Source organism: Brassica oleracea, chromosome C2 (assembly GCF_000695525.1).
Source record: "Brassica oleracea var. oleracea cultivar TO1000 chromosome C2, BOL, whole genome shotgun sequence".
NCBI lineage: Eukaryota > Viridiplantae > Streptophyta > Magnoliopsida > Brassicales > Brassicaceae > Brassica > Brassica oleracea.
The window spans coordinates 27,846,094-27,865,040 of record NC_027749.1 but is presented as its reverse complement, the minus strand read 5'-3'; the positions used below and the strand labels follow the sequence as shown (position 1 = coordinate 27,865,040).

The window sequence follows — 18,947 nt, the reverse complement described above, 5'->3', positions numbered from 1 at the left end:
AAAAAAAAAAAAAAAGCTAACCTAACCAATGAGCTTCCTGGCTTTTGTTCTCCAAATTCATTGCTTTTGTTGCCTCGTTATGCTTTAAATCCTTTATTTATTATACTAAAAAGTAGCAGAAAGCTGCCATGCGAAAATAGTTTAACAGCTATTTTATATGATTAAAGATGCATTCGATTTCAACATACACTAGAGTACGAATCTTGATTTCACTGTGGTAGAAATAAGAGAGAAATATATATTTGTATAGCTCCAAAGAATGAACGTAACCGTACACTAGAGATAGTATAAAAAAGACCATTCGTGCTAATATAAAATTACGTTGATTATATCTATCAAATCTGAGATTTTTAATTAATAACCATTCGTGCTAATATTAAAAAAGAACAGTTTTGATAAATGCTCAGCAGAATCCTAGGAGTCCGGTACGGTGTCTCAATCGGTTAAAATTCAGAATTCCAGAAATACCCTAAGAAATTTGGAAAGGAAGGACTTCACGAGCAGGGGTAGAACAATGAAAATGACAGAAGGACCCCTTCCACGAGCGTGCGGTCAAAGACAGAGTTATTAGATTATTACCGAACTGGACAGTCAAACCCGTAGACTTTTGGCATTGTCTTTTTTCCCTCAACAGGCACAAAACATTCGTTTACCTAAAACTTTTTTTTTTTCTGAGAAAATAACAAGTTTATATTCTGAATCGCTACGTGATATATTAATTACTATGATAACGGGTTTACTATTAAGATCAAGATTAAGAATATGTAATTCAGTTTATATCTTTCATGTATTAATCCTACTCATCTTTGGTTTTATTTATTTTCATAGTAGATAAAAGAAAACCAAGTGGTCTTGGCCTAGTGGTAAAGGGCTCACAGCTGTGAGTACCGCTCTAGGTTTGATTCCCGTTGACCATCTGGAGTGCCTTAAGTGGTAAGAAAACGCGGATCTTGCGGGTCTCGTAGTGATTAGTCTTTGAGCATATAAAGCTTTTGGGATCACATTACGGTTATAAAATATATATATATATATATATATATATATATATATATAAATTATAGTTGAAGTATACAATTAGAGCATCTCCAAAAGACATTCTATAACTTCAAATATGAAGTTTTTTGGTCTCCAAAAAGAAATTTCAAAACTTCAAATTTTTGAGTAGTGAAACTCTATATTTGAAGTTTCACTATTCAAAACTTCAAATTTGAAGTTTCATACTTTTGTTTGCATTTTGGTCCCTACAATTACACATCACATTTATAATTCTTAAATATTTCTCGTTTATCGTATTAATCCTTAAAAAAATTATATCTCATAAAAATTTTAAATTTTTAAAAATTTAAGTTTTACACATAAAATTAAATAAAATTTTAAAATAAGATTCAAAATATTTTAAAACTATATTTAGACAACAACAATACAAAACAAACTTAACAACAACAAAAACTTTTAAAAAATTACATGAAGAGATAACTATTTCACAAATCTATATATTACACTAACACTTATAATCAGATCAAATAGAACCGAAGATGGTTGTTCTTGTTGTTGTTTTGATGTCTTTTTCATACGATTCTTTCTTATTCATATCTAATGTTTTCACTGAGTATTAATTTCATCGATGGAAGTTAAGTCTTTTAGCAATATTTATTTTCCTCTTTTACTTTTTTGTTTACATCTAACGTATTTATATGTTTAAGATCACATGAAAAATCCAGGCTCAGACTAGGGAGTCTTCAGCACCTCTCTCTCACGCGGCCAGACATAGCGTTTGCGGTCAACAGGCTCTCACAATATATGCATCGACCAACCAATCTTCATTGGCAAGCCTTGAAGCGAGCCTTGCGATATCTTGCAGGCATAACCTCTTATGGTATTTTCTTGAGCTCCACCACACCACTCACAGTCCATGCCTTTTCAGATGCAGATCGGGCAGGTGATGCTAATCATTACATCTCCACCAATGCTTATGTAATCTACATTGGTGGCAGCCCCATCTCATGGTCTTCGCTAAAACAATGTAACGTCGCAAGATCATCGACTGAAGAAGAGTATCGAGCTGTGGCTAACACTGCCTCATAACTTGGATGGATCTGCTCACTCCTCTTGAAATCGGTATCAAACTCCTCACTCACCAGTCATCTACTGTGATAACTTTGGAGCAACCTATCTCTGTGCAAATCCGGTCTTCCATTCTCGGATGAAACATGTTGCTCTTGACTACCACTTCGTTCGAGGAAACATTCAAGTTGGAGCAATGAGTGTAAAACATGTGAAACTAAAGATCAGCTCGCTGATTAACTTACAAATCCATTACTTACCGTGATTCACTGAACCAAAAAAGCAAAATTGGTGTCAAAGAACTGCCTCCGTCTTGAGGGAGGGTATAAGGATATTATAGATTAAGGGACATAATTGTAATTAACGATTGTCTAAACCCTAAGACACACTGTCTATATATTGTAAATCATTTTGTATAATGAAGTATTCAGCATTCTATAATAATACATCCTCATCTTTGTTACGTATTTACTAAATTGTCATCGTCATCAATACATCAGCCACCATTAACAACTAAAATTAAACTCTATATGCATATAAAATTGACATCTACATCTATATATCACATTTCTTACAATCACAAATCATTTCTCATTCATTTTATCTCTGATATCATTCCAAAACTCCGACTTTTTATTTCAAAAATTCTGACTTTTTATTTCAAAATTTATAAGTTTATTAGAATTATTCAAATTTATGATTCTTGATCAAGAATGAGTGGATAACATTAGTTAATAAACTTAGTGTGTTTGGAGAAACTAAGCATGAATCTCACCGGATCTAAGAATGATATTTGAATTTTTCAGATCGATTTCGCAAAGAAGACTTTTATATAATGATTATATCTCTAAACCCTAAAGTTAAATATTTTAGCTAATAGTATCAAAGACTTCATCAAACATAAAATTAATTTATAAATTTAATATAAACAAAAATAAACACTTATGTCAAAGTTTAATTTTTAAAACAATATTCAAGGTTCCAAATATATAATCCTAAGAATAACAAGATTACTTGAACATATGTTATCAAACCCTAACTAATGGATAATGATGACTTACAAGCTATATTCGTTTATTTATGTGAAAAAAAAAATTTATTAAATTTTATGTTTGCATGATTTTAATTCAGTTTTCATCAACAAGTTTTTTTCATAAATTTATAAATAAGTTTTAGGATTAAATAAATGAGTAGACTTCTCGAGAGGTCTTTTGGCATAAGACTTTATTGTTTATAAAAGACTTCCGATGATTATATCGTAAAAGTGTTTACATATTTTTTGTTTGATCATATAAAATAGTTGTATTTTTTACTATTTTTATAGATTATTTTTGCATTTAATTGAATTTGGGAAAGCATGGGGAGCGAACGGGATTAGATACCCTGGTAGTCCATGCCTTAAACGATGAGTGTTCGCCCTTGGTCTATTCGTATTCTTTAATTTGGAATGAAAAGAGGAGTAATGCTTCCTAGCACAGGACACAGAATAAGACCACTTCTTGGAAAAGAAGAAATAGGGATGTGGGATATAGATTTTCATTCAAATTCAAGTTTATGTCATTTTTAGCAAATCTCTTTATTTAAAATATTAAACGAAAGATAAAATAAACAATATATAAATATAAGTATATATGAAATTTCCTATATATTAAAAGACAAGCATTACAACATATTAACTATGACACGTGTCATTACTCCAATGCTTTTTAAAATCCATAGAAAAATATGTTGGTCGAATAAACATATATTATATACTTTTTTTATAACTTTGATGTGATTCCAAAGGCTTTCTAGGCTCAATAACTAATCACCAAGAGGTCCATAGAAATTCGGGTTTTCTTGCCACTTAAGGCGTCTATGGGTGGCCAAGAGGAATCGAACTCAGGGCGGAAGCTCCAGCTGGAACTCCTTTACCACTAGGCCAATACCACTTGGTTAAAAATTATATACTTCTCATTAAACTAACCTTAAATTAATTAACAATCTAAAATTAGTTAAATAAAACCTACGGAATTACCAAAAATGAATAAAATATATATGTTTGATAATTAATAATTTTAATAATAAAGATTTGATAACAGTTTACATATTCTCCATTATTTTTGTTTAATGTTATATTATAAAAATAAATTAAACAATCATATTAGCCATATAATAAATATTTCTATATTTCGTATAAGTTATATTTTGAAATTTTAAAAATTACTATAAATTACGAAAACTGTTAAAACTTAAAAGTCTCATATTGAAAATTTTGTGATCAGTGATTTAAATTTTTTTATAATAAGATACAAATGATCATAAAATCATATGTGTAAAAATCACATTTAATATATATTCATATTAATATATATATATATATATATAACTATGTACCATATAAAAAATGCATAAATATTTAAATTTAAAATTTTGCATTGAATTTTGGGAAATTGCCAAAAATATTACATTCATAATACCATTATTCTTTTTTACACTAACCACTTTTACTTTCATTTTTAAAGAGGAAAACAAACATTTATAACCATAGGGTTAACTAATCTAGACTTAGGGTTAGAGTTGGGTAGAGATTTTGGAATTTGAAATTTAGAATTCCAATAAATATATAAATAAATAATTAAAAATATAAACAATTTTTTTTTAAATAGTTTCTTAAAAAATTTCGATTTTCAAAAAGAAATTTTAAAAATAAAAAATAAAATTCGGAAAAATTATAAAAATGATAAAAATGTATAAAAAAGTATGAATTTGAGAAAATATAATACAAAAACATAAAAAAATATTTATTTAAATAATTATTTATTATAAATATATAGAGAACAAGGATATAATAGTTTTTTTCTTTTAATGAAGAAGATATTTTGGAAAATGTATCTTTACTGGTGATAAACATAAATAATGGTACCAAAAAATGGTAAACATAAAAACTCCCCTTGAATTATCGAGGAAGATTATAAGTTATTAAAATATTAAAAATCTCACACTAAAAGTTTTATTATTAGTGGTTTAAAAACTTTATTTAAGGGATTCAAACGATTATAAATATTATGATTATGAAGTTTCATTTAATAGATAATCTTACTAAAAATATACTCTCTCCGTTTCATATTCAGTGTCGTTGTAGAGAATATTTTTTGTTGCAAAATAAGTGTTGTTTTAGCATTTCAATACCAAATTTATTAACTTTATTCTGCAGTTTTTTTTCTATTGGTTAAAATATGGGTAGGTGTATGAGAAATGATGTTTTTAAATAGAAAACATGCAAAATTAAATGATTTCTTAATCTGTGTGCAAAAGTCTCAAACGACACTTATAATGAAACATAAAGAGTATTATATATCTATGTTAATATTATTTAAATTTAATTAAATACAATTCAAAATAGAAAAAATAATTGTTTAAATTATTAACCCAAAAAATATTGTAAATAAACAAAAGTGATTTATTCAATTTATGTGTTTGTGTCAATTTAATTATATACTTAAAATTAATTATTTAAAAATTATTTAATATATATATTTCATAATTTGTTTCATAATATGTAAAAATCATTAAAAATAATAATACGTAAAAATAATTTGTATACAAAATGTTTATCCCGCGCAAAGACGAGATCTTAAACTACTTTACATAATATGCCCTTGAATAAAATTGAATATTTGTACTACCTAAATAAAAATTTAATAAACTCAGCGGTTTCTTTATATAAATAACACTAGCATTGAATACAAATTTATTATTTGCAGAAAGAATTGACTATCACAGTTGTAGTCTTGTAGAGGTCGTCATTCTGGCAGCAATTGTACTTCAAATATAAATAGATCATTTTCACGGGGACGGATAGAAGGAAGACCAGGTTCGGAGCGTAACTCATGGCCTTCAGGCATTGCAATATATGCCCAAAGTTTTGTCATAGTTACAATTTGTACAGGAATCGGAAGATGAAACTGTACATCTAGAAATGTATTTTGAACTATCACATTTTCTTTCAAAAAAAAAACTACCACATTTCTAATAAAAATACGGTAAAAGTGTTACACATTAAAAGTCCCCTCTTAATAAATTCCAACTAACATTAACTATGTTAAAGATGCATTAAAGAAAGGAATTTAATAGTTGCAGATAACCACACGGTTGTAGAGGTCTTCGAAACTGTAACCCAAAAGATCTATGCATTTTAGAGATCATTGAATGGAATCAAAGAGAAAAAAATCAACAAACGACAAAAAGTGATTTTTTTACTGACAAAAAAAAGAATGAGATTGAAGAGATTGCAATATACGGTTCCATCATTATTACCACGAGTGTACATTGCTTAAATTTATTTACTACATCACACGACAATAGTATATCATGCTGAGAGGTATGCTATGTAACTCACATTTGCACTTCTCAATCTAGATGTTACCTGACGACTGAATCTGATAAGTTAATCTGGATTTTTAGCTAATTCTTTTTATTTGATACTCTCTTTCTCTTATTTTATACTAATATACTTGTTCTCTCTCTATTTTATAAGATGTCTTACAAGTCATATGCAAACATCGTATGTATATTCTTATAATTGATTAGACTTATTATTAATTATTAAATATTAATTAGTTTTTAAATATAACAATACATAATTCACTTATTAAAAATTACTGTTTAAACCAAATTTTTATGTAACAGAATTAAATATATATTTGTATATTATATATTAGTCAGTTTTTAAACTAATAACATTCATTATCAATAGTTAAATACTGTAATATTATATTTTAGATTTATAAATATACACTTTTAAGATTTTAGAAATACTTTCTAATATTATATTAAACATCTTTGTGATTTTATGTGAATCATCATATTTTCCAAATACAAATCAATTTCACATAATCAAAATAAAAAAAAAGATAAACTAAATTTTCAACAAATTAAGACATGAAAACAACCAGAAGTTGGGAAGTCATAATTATATCAACTACTCCCTCTGTTCCTGAAGTAAGATTTTATAGAGTATGCATGCTTATTAAAAATTTAATAAATGTTTATAATTTAATTTATTTTTTACTTTATTATACACTTTCCAATAATTTTTCACCAATAAAATTTAATCAATTCAAATATTCCCAATTAATGTTCCTCAAAAGTATAAAAAAGTAGTTTAACAATATAGAAAATCTATTTTCATGAAATAAGAAAAAAATCTAAAACATCTTATTTTTAGAAACGGAGGTAGTAGTATTCTATTGTAAATATTTTTCAATATCGTTATTTTAGACCCAAAAAGATCGTCACCCCAAATTTTGACGAATATTTAGAAAATCCAAATAGGGTCGATATTGATTGTGAGAGAAAGCTGGCAGGGACCATTATTCCACACCCTTTTGGTTGTCACCTCTTATTCTCCTTGATAATTATTCACATACTCCATGGGTCACTACTCTTTCTGTTTTATTATTTTTGCTTTTTAATACTCTTGTTAATAATATGTACGTTTTTCTTGCCTTTTAAATTTGCTGGATTAGCACAAGAATCATAATCATGATTGGACTGATCGAAAATTGATATTCACTCTACGTTTGTATATTTTAATAATCAAGAAATTTGGAATCAAAACTTTAGATAAATTAATTAGTAAACTACGAAAGAAATGATGCATGTAAGATGTAATTATGATCCGGCATAAAACAATATTCTCTAACCAAAGCTCGACCAAATTCTATTTACAGACTGGTCGTTGTCAATGCAACGTAACTAAATCCTGTAGCTGATCAAACATTCATCCTAATCCTAAACCAATATCCAACGACCACACCAACATGACCAAAATCAAAAGCTTCTATGTATGCGGTTACGAATTTTAACCACTAACTATTTCCATGTATTTATTTTTTTTGGTCTAAATTTCCATGTATTTATAAATTGTATTTACGTTTGTTCACTAATATATGCGTACATGTGAATATACTAACACGTATATATCTGCATAGATCATGGTATCTTTTTTCCGAGCCATCTTGACTTGTAACTTATAATTTTTTTTTCAGAAAAAAATACCTATCAAATAGAGGGAATTGGTTAATTTTGCCACTGCCGTACATTAAAAAATCTTAAGGTAAATTTTTAAAATGGAACCTTTATTTATAAGTTATAATATAATATTTATACCAAAATTGATTATAGAGTTTAAAAAAAAATTGGTAAAATGCTAAATTTTTTTAAGATATATTTGATATCAAAAAAGATGATCATTTTCTATAAATCAAAATCGATGATAACATTCGTATAATTTGGTTAACTAACAATTTTGTGGAAAATATATGACCACCATTTAAATAAAAATCGGCTTCCGTAGCAAAAAAAAAGAATTATTAAGTACATTGAATTAAAATAAACCTAAATTTTGGAAAATGTGGCTTTCTATTTTTTCATTTTTTGTGGTTTTAGGCAAATGCCCCTTTTATTTACATGAGAAGCACGGCTCTGCAACTAGCGTTCACTATTTCTCATATACGGGAATGCAACTATATGCATAGAATGTAACTATATGCATATGTTTGTTGTATCTCTCGGTAATATTTGTATAGTATAGAAACCTTTATCATAACGGATGAATTCGAATATTACCAAATATTGAAATATATATATTTTTTTGGTAATCATGTTAAATTAATATAGAAATATTATTTTGTCGACCTATCAGATATATATATACACTGTTTGGAAATATGGAAGAGAATGATAATGGGGGATACTTTGGGCACGTCCATGTGTTCGCATTATTGCACTTCACGTGCATTTGCTTGTCCACCAGCTTTCTCCCAATTTCACATGACTTTTTCTCCTTATTTTGTATTTTCTCTACAAGCGAGAAAGCAAATACTATAATCTTTTATATATAAGATGATTATTATTATTATTATTATTATTATTATTATTATTATTATTATTATTATTATCTGGTGCAATCCTTTTTTCTAATCCGCCTTTTACCAATCAAATTTACACTGTTTACCAACCAACATTTGCATCTGTTACCAATAAAAACTTGCATTGTTTACTAAAATTTTAATGACAAACTATTAACTTATATACAGCCAACAATTTTTAGTTTTACGAATTTTTCTTTGTCATACCAATACCATATGCAAGTTACCAAAAAAAACATTGGGTCAATCTTTTCGTACACGATAGCGCTCAGTGCTCTTTTTTTTTTTTTTTTTTTTAAAGAGGTTTGCAGTTAATACCTTCTTGCGGTATTTTTTATAATAAAGTTCGAATTAAATTTTGACCCAAAAAAGTTAGAATTAAATTTTGTAGTTAGTGTTGTCCTCTCGTTTGCTTTTGCCGGAACTTAATTCATATCATTGTCCCTGCTCAAATTTAGGGAAAAATTCTTGAAAGGGTTTTTTTTTTGTCAACTTTTTTTTTTGTCAACGAACGGGTTTATTTATGCTATTCTGAAGAATGACGAGTTATTCATGTAGTCGAATAAATCAGTTTCTTATTAGTGTTGTATACCTTCTTCGCTTATCTTCAAGTCTCTTTTTCTTATCTAGCTCAGTTCAACCTTTTATTCGTTTTTTTTTTAAATTGTATGGTTACTATTAATCATGTTCCCTCTCAAGTAAAATAGATAAATTATTGATTGTTTTTATTTATATGTTTCTACTTTTTTTCATGGAACGAAAGTTTAAAGGTCTAACATTTTGGCAATTACATCTTATAAAATTCCAATTTCATTTTTGTAATGATATTTACATTTTAGAAATAATTTTTTTTTATAGGTATGAGAGTTGCTATATATTCAAAATACAGGTATTAAGGTCTCCAGCATGTTGTGGTTTAACCTTTTGGTTCAACATGCCAGCGAAAATCAGTTTTTCAATTTTGTATAAATAATTATATTAAACTGATTTTTGGTGAAAAAACGCACAGCTAAAATTTAACCACTTCTTCTCTATTAAAAAAAGTACACTTTAAATTTAGCTACCTTATTATGTAGAATATTACAATTTGTGCTACTGCTTTTGAACTAATTATATATTTATTTGTGCTTTCCATATATTAAAACCAGATAGGATATCATAATCGATTTGGATGATATCATTGTTTCATTATTTTTGGCTGAGTGTGGGTTTTCAAATTATTGTGAAAAACAAATAAAACAGTTGTTAGAAAAAACAATAAGATAGCCTTTTATGCAAAAAAAAAAAGAAAAAACAATAAGAAAACAGGAAAAGAATATTAAAAGAAGGTTAGGAAGCACTCGTGCGGGTGCGAGGGACGTAACGGTGCCCCAATGATTGCCGTAATGTGGCATGCGAGATAGGGATAGTGACACGTGGCATATCACTCGTGTGGAAATGAAGTCACACGTGTGAAAATGAAAGTTGTATGATACAACTATACAAGAGAGGGCTGTGATATAAATGCTCTCACCAACCGTTTGCTTTAGCATATGGTGTTTACAACCCGTTTTGATTGATCTGACCTCACTTCTCTCCTTAAACCCACCACCACTACTCTCCCATGAAAAGTCAAATCTTTTTTTTTGCCAAATCATAATTTAGAGGAAAATAAATATTCTAAAGAACAACTTGTTTTTTACCCTAAAAGTATCTAAAATATTTAATTTCATTTAATATTCAATATTTTATTCTATTTAATGCCAAATATTTAAAAATCTTTTTTTAACCTGAATATTTCAAAAGCATTATAAAATCTTACTAAACTAATGACGTTCATTCATTAAATAAAATCGGTGAACACTTTTTATTTTATTTAGATTTTTAATAAAAACACATGACATAATCAAATTTGTTATAAAATATCCAATCCATGGTTTTATTTTTAATACTTTTACTAGTTTTTAATATCCAACTAATATCCAAATATAAAAAACTAAGACTTTCACAACAAAATTAACAAAAATTAAAAAGAAATAAAAATACACATTACATTACATATATCTCAAGTTTACTAAAATAAACAAAAAGAGCTGAAAATGAAAATGAACATTCATCGACACAAACTAAATTTATATATTTGTTTTGCTAAATCAAAATAAAAAAGTAGCAAGAAACATCACTTAACCAACTAACCAGCGGGGTTGGCCTGGTGGTGTTGAGAGAGCTTCGTCCTCAATACGCACCCGGGTTCGAACCGCTGGCCAGGCAATTGGGGTATCTAATTCTCCATAGTACCAAATGGTCCGCCTCGCACCGAGGGGTTGGCCCCTGGAGGTGGAAGTCCCTCCAGGTTAATCAAAAAAAAAAAAAAAAAAAAAAAAACATCACTTAACCAACGAGATAACACATCATCATTTATGTATGAATCTTCATGAATACCTCATCTATAATATAATAAATTATGGGCCAGTCAATCTTGAATCTCTTGAAAACAAAAAATAATGGGCTAATGATTTTGTAAGTCACCGTCTTTCATTCCAACTATGACTCATATGTTTAATTAACACAACAAAATTTTATCATTTTGTATAGTGTTGATGCTGTTAATTTCCAGTGTATTTGAGAAAATTCCCAAAAACATATTTGATACAATTTCCATTTATTATAAACTTTTTAAACTATTTTTTATTTTTCGTTTAGTATAGTCTATTAATATTCAATTAATACCTAAACATTTGAAAATCACAAGTACATCTCCAAATTCATGTTTTCAGCTCTTTTAGCAACACGAATTCATTGTTTTCATCTCTTTTAGCAACACGAATTCATTGTTTTCTTATAGGCATGGCAAACCAATACTTAAAAAGAAAATTTCATTTTCAGCCAATTTCTTCAATGATGTAACATCATTTTATTTTTCCACGAGAATTTCACCAATTCCAAAAAAAAGACGTGTTACAATTTAGACCCGCAATCTGAGTTTGCTTAACTTCGAAAAAGACAAATAACATGATTTAGCCGACTGGGTTTGTATATAATGACGCGATCTAGCGAGCACGTAGCTTCTGAATGATCTTGGATTCAATAAATATTTTCAACTATCCATAAATTCGACATGACTTCACAAAAGTCTAATTTTGTTGACTGAGATTTATGTTAACAAGCATAGAGATAGAGGTGGATACAAACAAATAAAAAATAGGATAGGATCATCATTATCTCTATCAATGTAAGAAAATCAATCATACATACTTGTTAGGTACGTTTCTTTAATTTTATTTTTCCTCTCTCGAGTAGATTGATTCCAAGCATCTCACTCTCTTTTTTTTGCATCTCTCGACCGACAAATATACCTTAAAGTAATGCAAAAATTTATTTTACGATCTCTGTCATATCACACACTTCCCTTTCCTGAAACTAGATACTCGCCTCGCTCACGTATGCATTAAGGCTTCGAATGGTAAAAGCAGTTCAAGCGGGACAGATCAAGCAGATCATGCAGATCAAGCAGGACAAGTGCAGATCAAGCAGGACAAGTGCAGATCAAGCAGGACAAGTGCAGATCAAGCAGGACAAGTGCAGATCAAGCAGGACAAGTGCAGATCAAGCAGGACAAGTGCAGATCAAGCAGGACAAGTGCAGATCAAGCAGGACAAGTGCAGATCAAGCAGGACAAGTGCAGATCAAGCGGATCATGCAGGAGAGAACCAGATCAAACCGATCAAATAATTTATTATAACTTATGAATGACAAAATCATTTAAAAACTATATATCATATATTAAAACAATAAAAATGACACTTAGATATCTAAACAAATATCTTAGATGTTATAGTATCGCCTGAAATACATGTAAATGTTTTATAAGATGTTTATACTTCTTTTATTTTCTTATTTAAAAAATTAAAAATTATATGACAAAAAATAATAGGTAGAAAATAATAATTTTGTATTGTTAAAGTTGTAAATAAAATAAAAATATTATATTCATAAATTTAGATAAATATATTTTTAAAGTTATGTGTTGTAACAAAGTTATTTATTAACCAAAAAAAAAAAGCATATCAACACTACCAAATGTTGGCGGGTGAGATCTGCATGCAGATCTCCTGTTTTTTCCACAAAAAGACAAAAAATATTGAACTGCATGCAGATCTCCCGCTTGAACTGCTTTTACAAACAGAAAAGAGTGAATGGTAAATGCAGTGCGGAAGAACTGCATTTGTCCCGCTCCTCCATTCGGACACTAAACCATTCCTCTACCTAGCAAGACAAAAAATGAGACAACAGCATTCGTTTTGGAAATGCATAAAGTGTCCATTATATTTGCTGTTTTCTTTATTATTGCGGCGTGAGAGCATCTCAAACCAATTTTTATATTTGTCTCAATGATAGCATTTAGAGGTAAAATCACTTCAACCATATTCTATTTCTTCCTCTGAAATAGAAATTGCTATTTTCATCTCTATATTTAGAGAAAGAAATAACATTCTTCTATAATAGAGACATACTTTTTTATTCACAAAATGATCCAATAAATTTTTACTGTAACAATTATAACCAAAATAAATATTTTTTTAGTGAAAATGTACTGTTTATATAAACATATAATCATACTTTTTATTTACATAATATTTTCTATAAAAATATTCAGTGTAAATAATATCATAATTTTATGAATGTTAAACTAAATTGGGTTAGTTTTCAACTTTCATAAATAAAAGGTACTATTTGTCAAATTAGAAAAGAATATATCAAGAATATTCATTTTTAGAGGAAGAAATAGATAAATACATTGGAGACAAATCCATCTCTATTATAGAGTTCCTTTATTTTATATGAAAAAATAGGAAAATACATTGGAGATGGTATAAGAGAAAGTTTCTTATATGCATATACTAAAAAAATGTATAACTCAACATAAGCATACTTTTATAACTAAATGGATTAATAAAATTTCCAAAGTCTCACATTTGAAAACCCATATACATGCATGACCGATAGTGATAGCATACTGTCATACCAAATGGAATAGGATATCATATTTTTTTACTTTATAAATTGAGCGTTGTAAAATAAGAAAATGCTGTAGATGTGATATATATAATCTAAACTGGAATGCTGGAAATTAGTAAAATTAGCAGACTGACATTAAAATTCAGCTGCTAATCCGTTCCTATGTTACTCATTTAACCCTTATATATGGTTTACATAACTGCATGATTAGATACACATATTACATAATCATGTACCGTCTAAATCAAATAACAAAAAATGGAAATTTAGGTGAAGATGTGAAGAACGGGGTGCATGGAGGTTCCCCACATCCACCTGTAAAATTTATGATTGAATTTCAATCATTGCTCACGAGCGCAACCAAAACCTCTCTCTCTCTCTCTCTCCCTTCAATTCAGTTTTGTTTCTTTCTCTAATCATTTTTACTTTGTTCGATATATAAGTTTATGTGTTACATATTTCTCATGCTTTGAATCATATCGTCCCACTACTTTTTGGACTAGCTGCTCACAATGTTTGACTCTTTCCCTTCTATTCTTTTTGTCTTTACCGTCCTCTATTTCAGAAAGGCTTTGCAAGAGTGATTATGCTTATATATGAATAAAATTAATTATAATGATAAGTATCTTATTATTACTTTGCATTTTCTCCTATATGCGGTTTTAGAAAGGAACCATTTGTTTAATCTCTGTTAAAATATACTCAGAACCTAAGTACTAAGCTATATTTTTTTCAGGGATGCACATTTAAAACCATCTCTAACCAAACTGCAAAACACCATTTTAGCATAGTTTTTACACTAGAAACTCTCCAATCTAGCTTCAAAAATCATACTATTTTAGTGTAAACCTACAACACCACACCAAATTTGGTGTGTTACTGTTCACAACGTTAAACACTTTTCATGCACTACTGTTCACAATATCACACTATTCACTATTCACTTAATTTTATTAATAAAATATTAGTTTAATAATTATTAGTGACAAAATAAATACCAATAAAATAGTAAAATAAATATATAAAATCAATATATTACATATATTGAAAAACTTTATTTTAATTTATTATTTTAATATTGTTATATGTGTGATATATTTTTTTCAATATAATTACATAACAAATTTTACTTCTTATATATATATATATTAAGTTATCATAATTTTTAGTTTAATAATATGAAAATAAAAAATACAGTTTTCATTTAAATTTTAGTATTATGGTTAGAGAAGAAAAAAAATTTAGTGCTAAAGCTACATTAAAATGATGTAGTTTTCATTTTGGTGTGATGGATTTGAGATGCCTTTAAGTACATCACATGCAGAATCTTTTAGCAACTAAAAATATATAAATATATATAGTTTAATAGAAGCTACCTGCATATATATACATGCCCGGTCCGTGGAATAAGTCCACATGCACGGTCTGTGGCCTAAGCCTACATAAGCGGCCGAGCAGGACACAAAATTGCGTGAAATTGTTTTCCATTATGTGTATACTAACAGATTTTCCCATGTTAATGCACATATATAAATATTTAAAATAAATATATTATAAAATTATTGATATTCAAATTGTTTTTCTAGTTATTTTGTAATATATATGTATGATTAATTTTAAATAATATTATATTATTTTAGTTAGATATATAATTTTGATATATGATATCTAATCGATTTGCTTATTATTTGGATATATTGAATTGTATTTACTTCGCCGAGTTTAACTATAGTATTTTCTGTTGAAAGATATTAAAATTTTGATTATACTTTTTTTTTTGCAATTAGACTTTTGACTTTGGAAATAAAATTTTAGTTTGTTGAAGTTACTTATTTTGTGGGTTATATTAAGTTATACAAATTTCTTCAAATCGAAAACACAATTACTTTTGATTCTAGTTAAACTAAGTTTGATTAGTTTTATTTATGCATTACTTTAGTTCTTATTCTAAAACATGAATATATACTTTCCTAAATTATTTTGTATTGTTTGATATTTTTGGATTTGTAAAAATAGTAGAAATAATGAAATGATGATAAGTAAAAACTTTTATAAACGAACATTACCGATAAAGTTTTGAAAAATCATGAACGAATATCAACATTTAAAAACATTATCTTTTTTTTTTTTGTAAATTCTAAGTAACTTTATAATTTAGATATAAAAAAATTTAATTAAAAAATATTCTAAATAATTTTAACCATAAATTAATATTGGTTTATGTATTCTTATTATAGGTATATTATATATATATATATATATATATATATATATTAAAAATAACAAAAATAATTATTAAGCCTTATAGAATTTTTGTGGTATATTAGGTTTGATTAAAGTTTGTAGATTTTTATTTATGTAATTTGATAAACATGTATATCAAAGTTACAAAAATAAATTATGCAAAAAATGAACAAACATCTCAATAGTAGCAATTATAAAATATTTTTAGTTCATCAATGATACTTTAGTATATGTTATTTAAATTAATTTTTGTAATAATCTATTAAAATAGACTGATATAAATATTTTTTTTAACTTTAAAATATATTTTATATTTCTTATGGAGATGATTATTTTTAACATCAAAACTGTATTTTGTGAACTTTCCTTTTTATAAAACCATATTATATAAAATATGTTTTCTCATATTTTGTAAATCTATTTTTAATATGGATAGTTCCTTTTTATTATAAATGTTATTTGGAAAAATATAAAAAAACTAAAATATAAATTAAATTGGTATAAATTATTAAATATTTTTAATAATGTAAATTAGATATAATATTTTAATTCATTAAGCGTACCTCTGTAATTAACAATATAATAAATGTGTGTTTCCTAAGAGTTCGCAAAATTATAAACGTTTCATGACTAAATACATGGTTCACCGTTAAAATGTGGTGAGGGTATAAAAATCCACAATATTTTTTTTAATATAATTATTTGTTATTAAACTTATTAATCAAGTATGCATATATTACTTATTTTTAAAAAATTAACCTAAATAATGCTTTATAAAAACATTCCAAATAGCTTTAGAAAATAAAATAAATTTTATTAATAAAAATTAAATAGAAAATTTATAAAATAAAATTTATTTGATAAAATAAGATATTTTCCTTTTTCTATTTTATGGAAAATAAAATAAAATTATTAACAAAAGCTCAAATATAAATATTGATAATGACAATTACATAATACTTTTAATTAATTAAGGATATCAACATAATTAACTATTATAAAAAATTAACGTGAGAGCGACATATAGGAAACTGACTCTCAGATAATATCATAGAGATATATATTTTTTTACTTATATATGTACATATTTTTTATCTTGGCTTAGGGTTAGTGTTATTTGTGAAAATGTTTGGACCGGCTTTGAGTAATATAGTAATATATATATATATATATATATATATATATATATATATTTCTTACACGAAGAATTTACTATTTTACTTATTGTCATTGTATGACCAACATATAATTATGTAGAGAACAAAAGCGTAAGGAATGGAAGGAGATTAAACTTAAAATAGAAGCTCCATATAAAGCAAATGATGTTTAAGTAAAAGAAAACTTATGTTAACTAACAAAAGTTAAATGTATGTGTTGTTAATGGCAAACATTAGTAAGACAAATTCTAGATTGTTTCTAAAAAGAAATAATATTATAACATGTTGTATTTGACTATAGTAAAAAAGAATACGATGTATATACTTAAACGTGTTTAATTTAATGACAAAACATCATTATAATTTAAAGAACAGAAAGAAGAGTAGAAAGAAAAGAGTTTTTAGTTGTTGGATCCTCTTTAGTTTCGCATGGGGTTGACATTATAGCGTATTCCCCTTTTACTTTCGGCTCTGGTCCCTTTCCAGATTCAATTTTGTTAATTATCATCATAATAGTTTTTTTTATCCACTGATCTTATACTTTATTATTACTTTATCTTCCATTGTTTTCGTTAGTATGTCATAAAAATAAGCCAGTTGCGCCATTTTTTTTTTGTTTTTGTAATTGTTACTTACTGCTTATAAGAAAGTTAATGGGTCATTGTAAGTACTTGATTTCATCGCATGGATTGTTCTTTCCTTTTATAAAAAAATCAAGATTTCTAAACGTTTCCCGACATTGTTAACAGAAAAAGAAAGATCGATGTGTATATTATATATAGTCTACACATTAATGATGTTAAACAAAATGTAAACATCTATAACATAAAGTATTCGGTCTCTAGATCTATGTATTGGAAATTACAGAGCACTGAAAGAGAAAAAAACGGGGCGATATTGAAGGCGATAAAAAAGACGATCTCGAGGGTTCCGATTACCGCTGTCACCGGACAGTAGTGATGATTTCGACAGAGAAGAAAGCAGATCTGCCGCCGGTGGGGAGTTCTAAACAAACCTACGCAGCAGTGATTCAGAAAAATCAGAGTTTGAAGAAGTTCGATTTTGCGATTTCAGAAGCAGATGGGAAACAATCGATTGAGGTTCCGACGGAGATTATTGAGAAAGGGAGTCCGCTCTGGGAAGATTTCGTGATTGCTAGCTTTTTGGAAACGGCACCGCATGTAGCGAAGGTTCATGTTATTTTGAATAAGATCTGGGCGTTTGGTGATAGATCTCAGAAGCTGGATGTGTATGAAGTGGATTCAACAACAATGCGAGTCCATATTCCAAACAAGCTTGTGCGTGAAAGAGTTGTAAGAAGATGGATGTGGAATATTGCAGGGGTTCCTATGGTGGTGTCTAAATAGGATCCTAAAGAAGATGACTCAAAAATGAAGCTTCTTCCATTGTGGGTGCATCTCACAAACGTCCCTATGAGCATGTACTCATGGGATAGACTAAGCTTTATCACCAGTGTTGTAGGAATGCCAGATCGATTGCATCCGGAAACGACTGCTTGCACAAACTTTGAAGAGACGAAGGTGTTTATCAAAGCGGACATGTCTAAGGA

At 27.6% G+C, this 18,947-nt stretch overlaps 1 protein-coding gene across 1 annotated transcript in view; it reads left to right on the top strand.

The window, feature by feature from the left end:
* The window catches only part of LOC106323904, a 21,555-nt gene extending 3,221 nt beyond the window's left edge, over window positions 1-18,334 (top strand). Inside the window, exon 3 of the mRNA XM_013761951.1 lies at window positions 18,245-18,334. Coding sequence (XP_013617405.1) covers window positions 18,245-18,334 — 90 coding nt within the window. The remainder of the gene's footprint in view (window positions 1-18,244) is intronic.
* The last annotated feature ends 613 nt before the right edge of the window (window positions 18,335-18,947 follow it).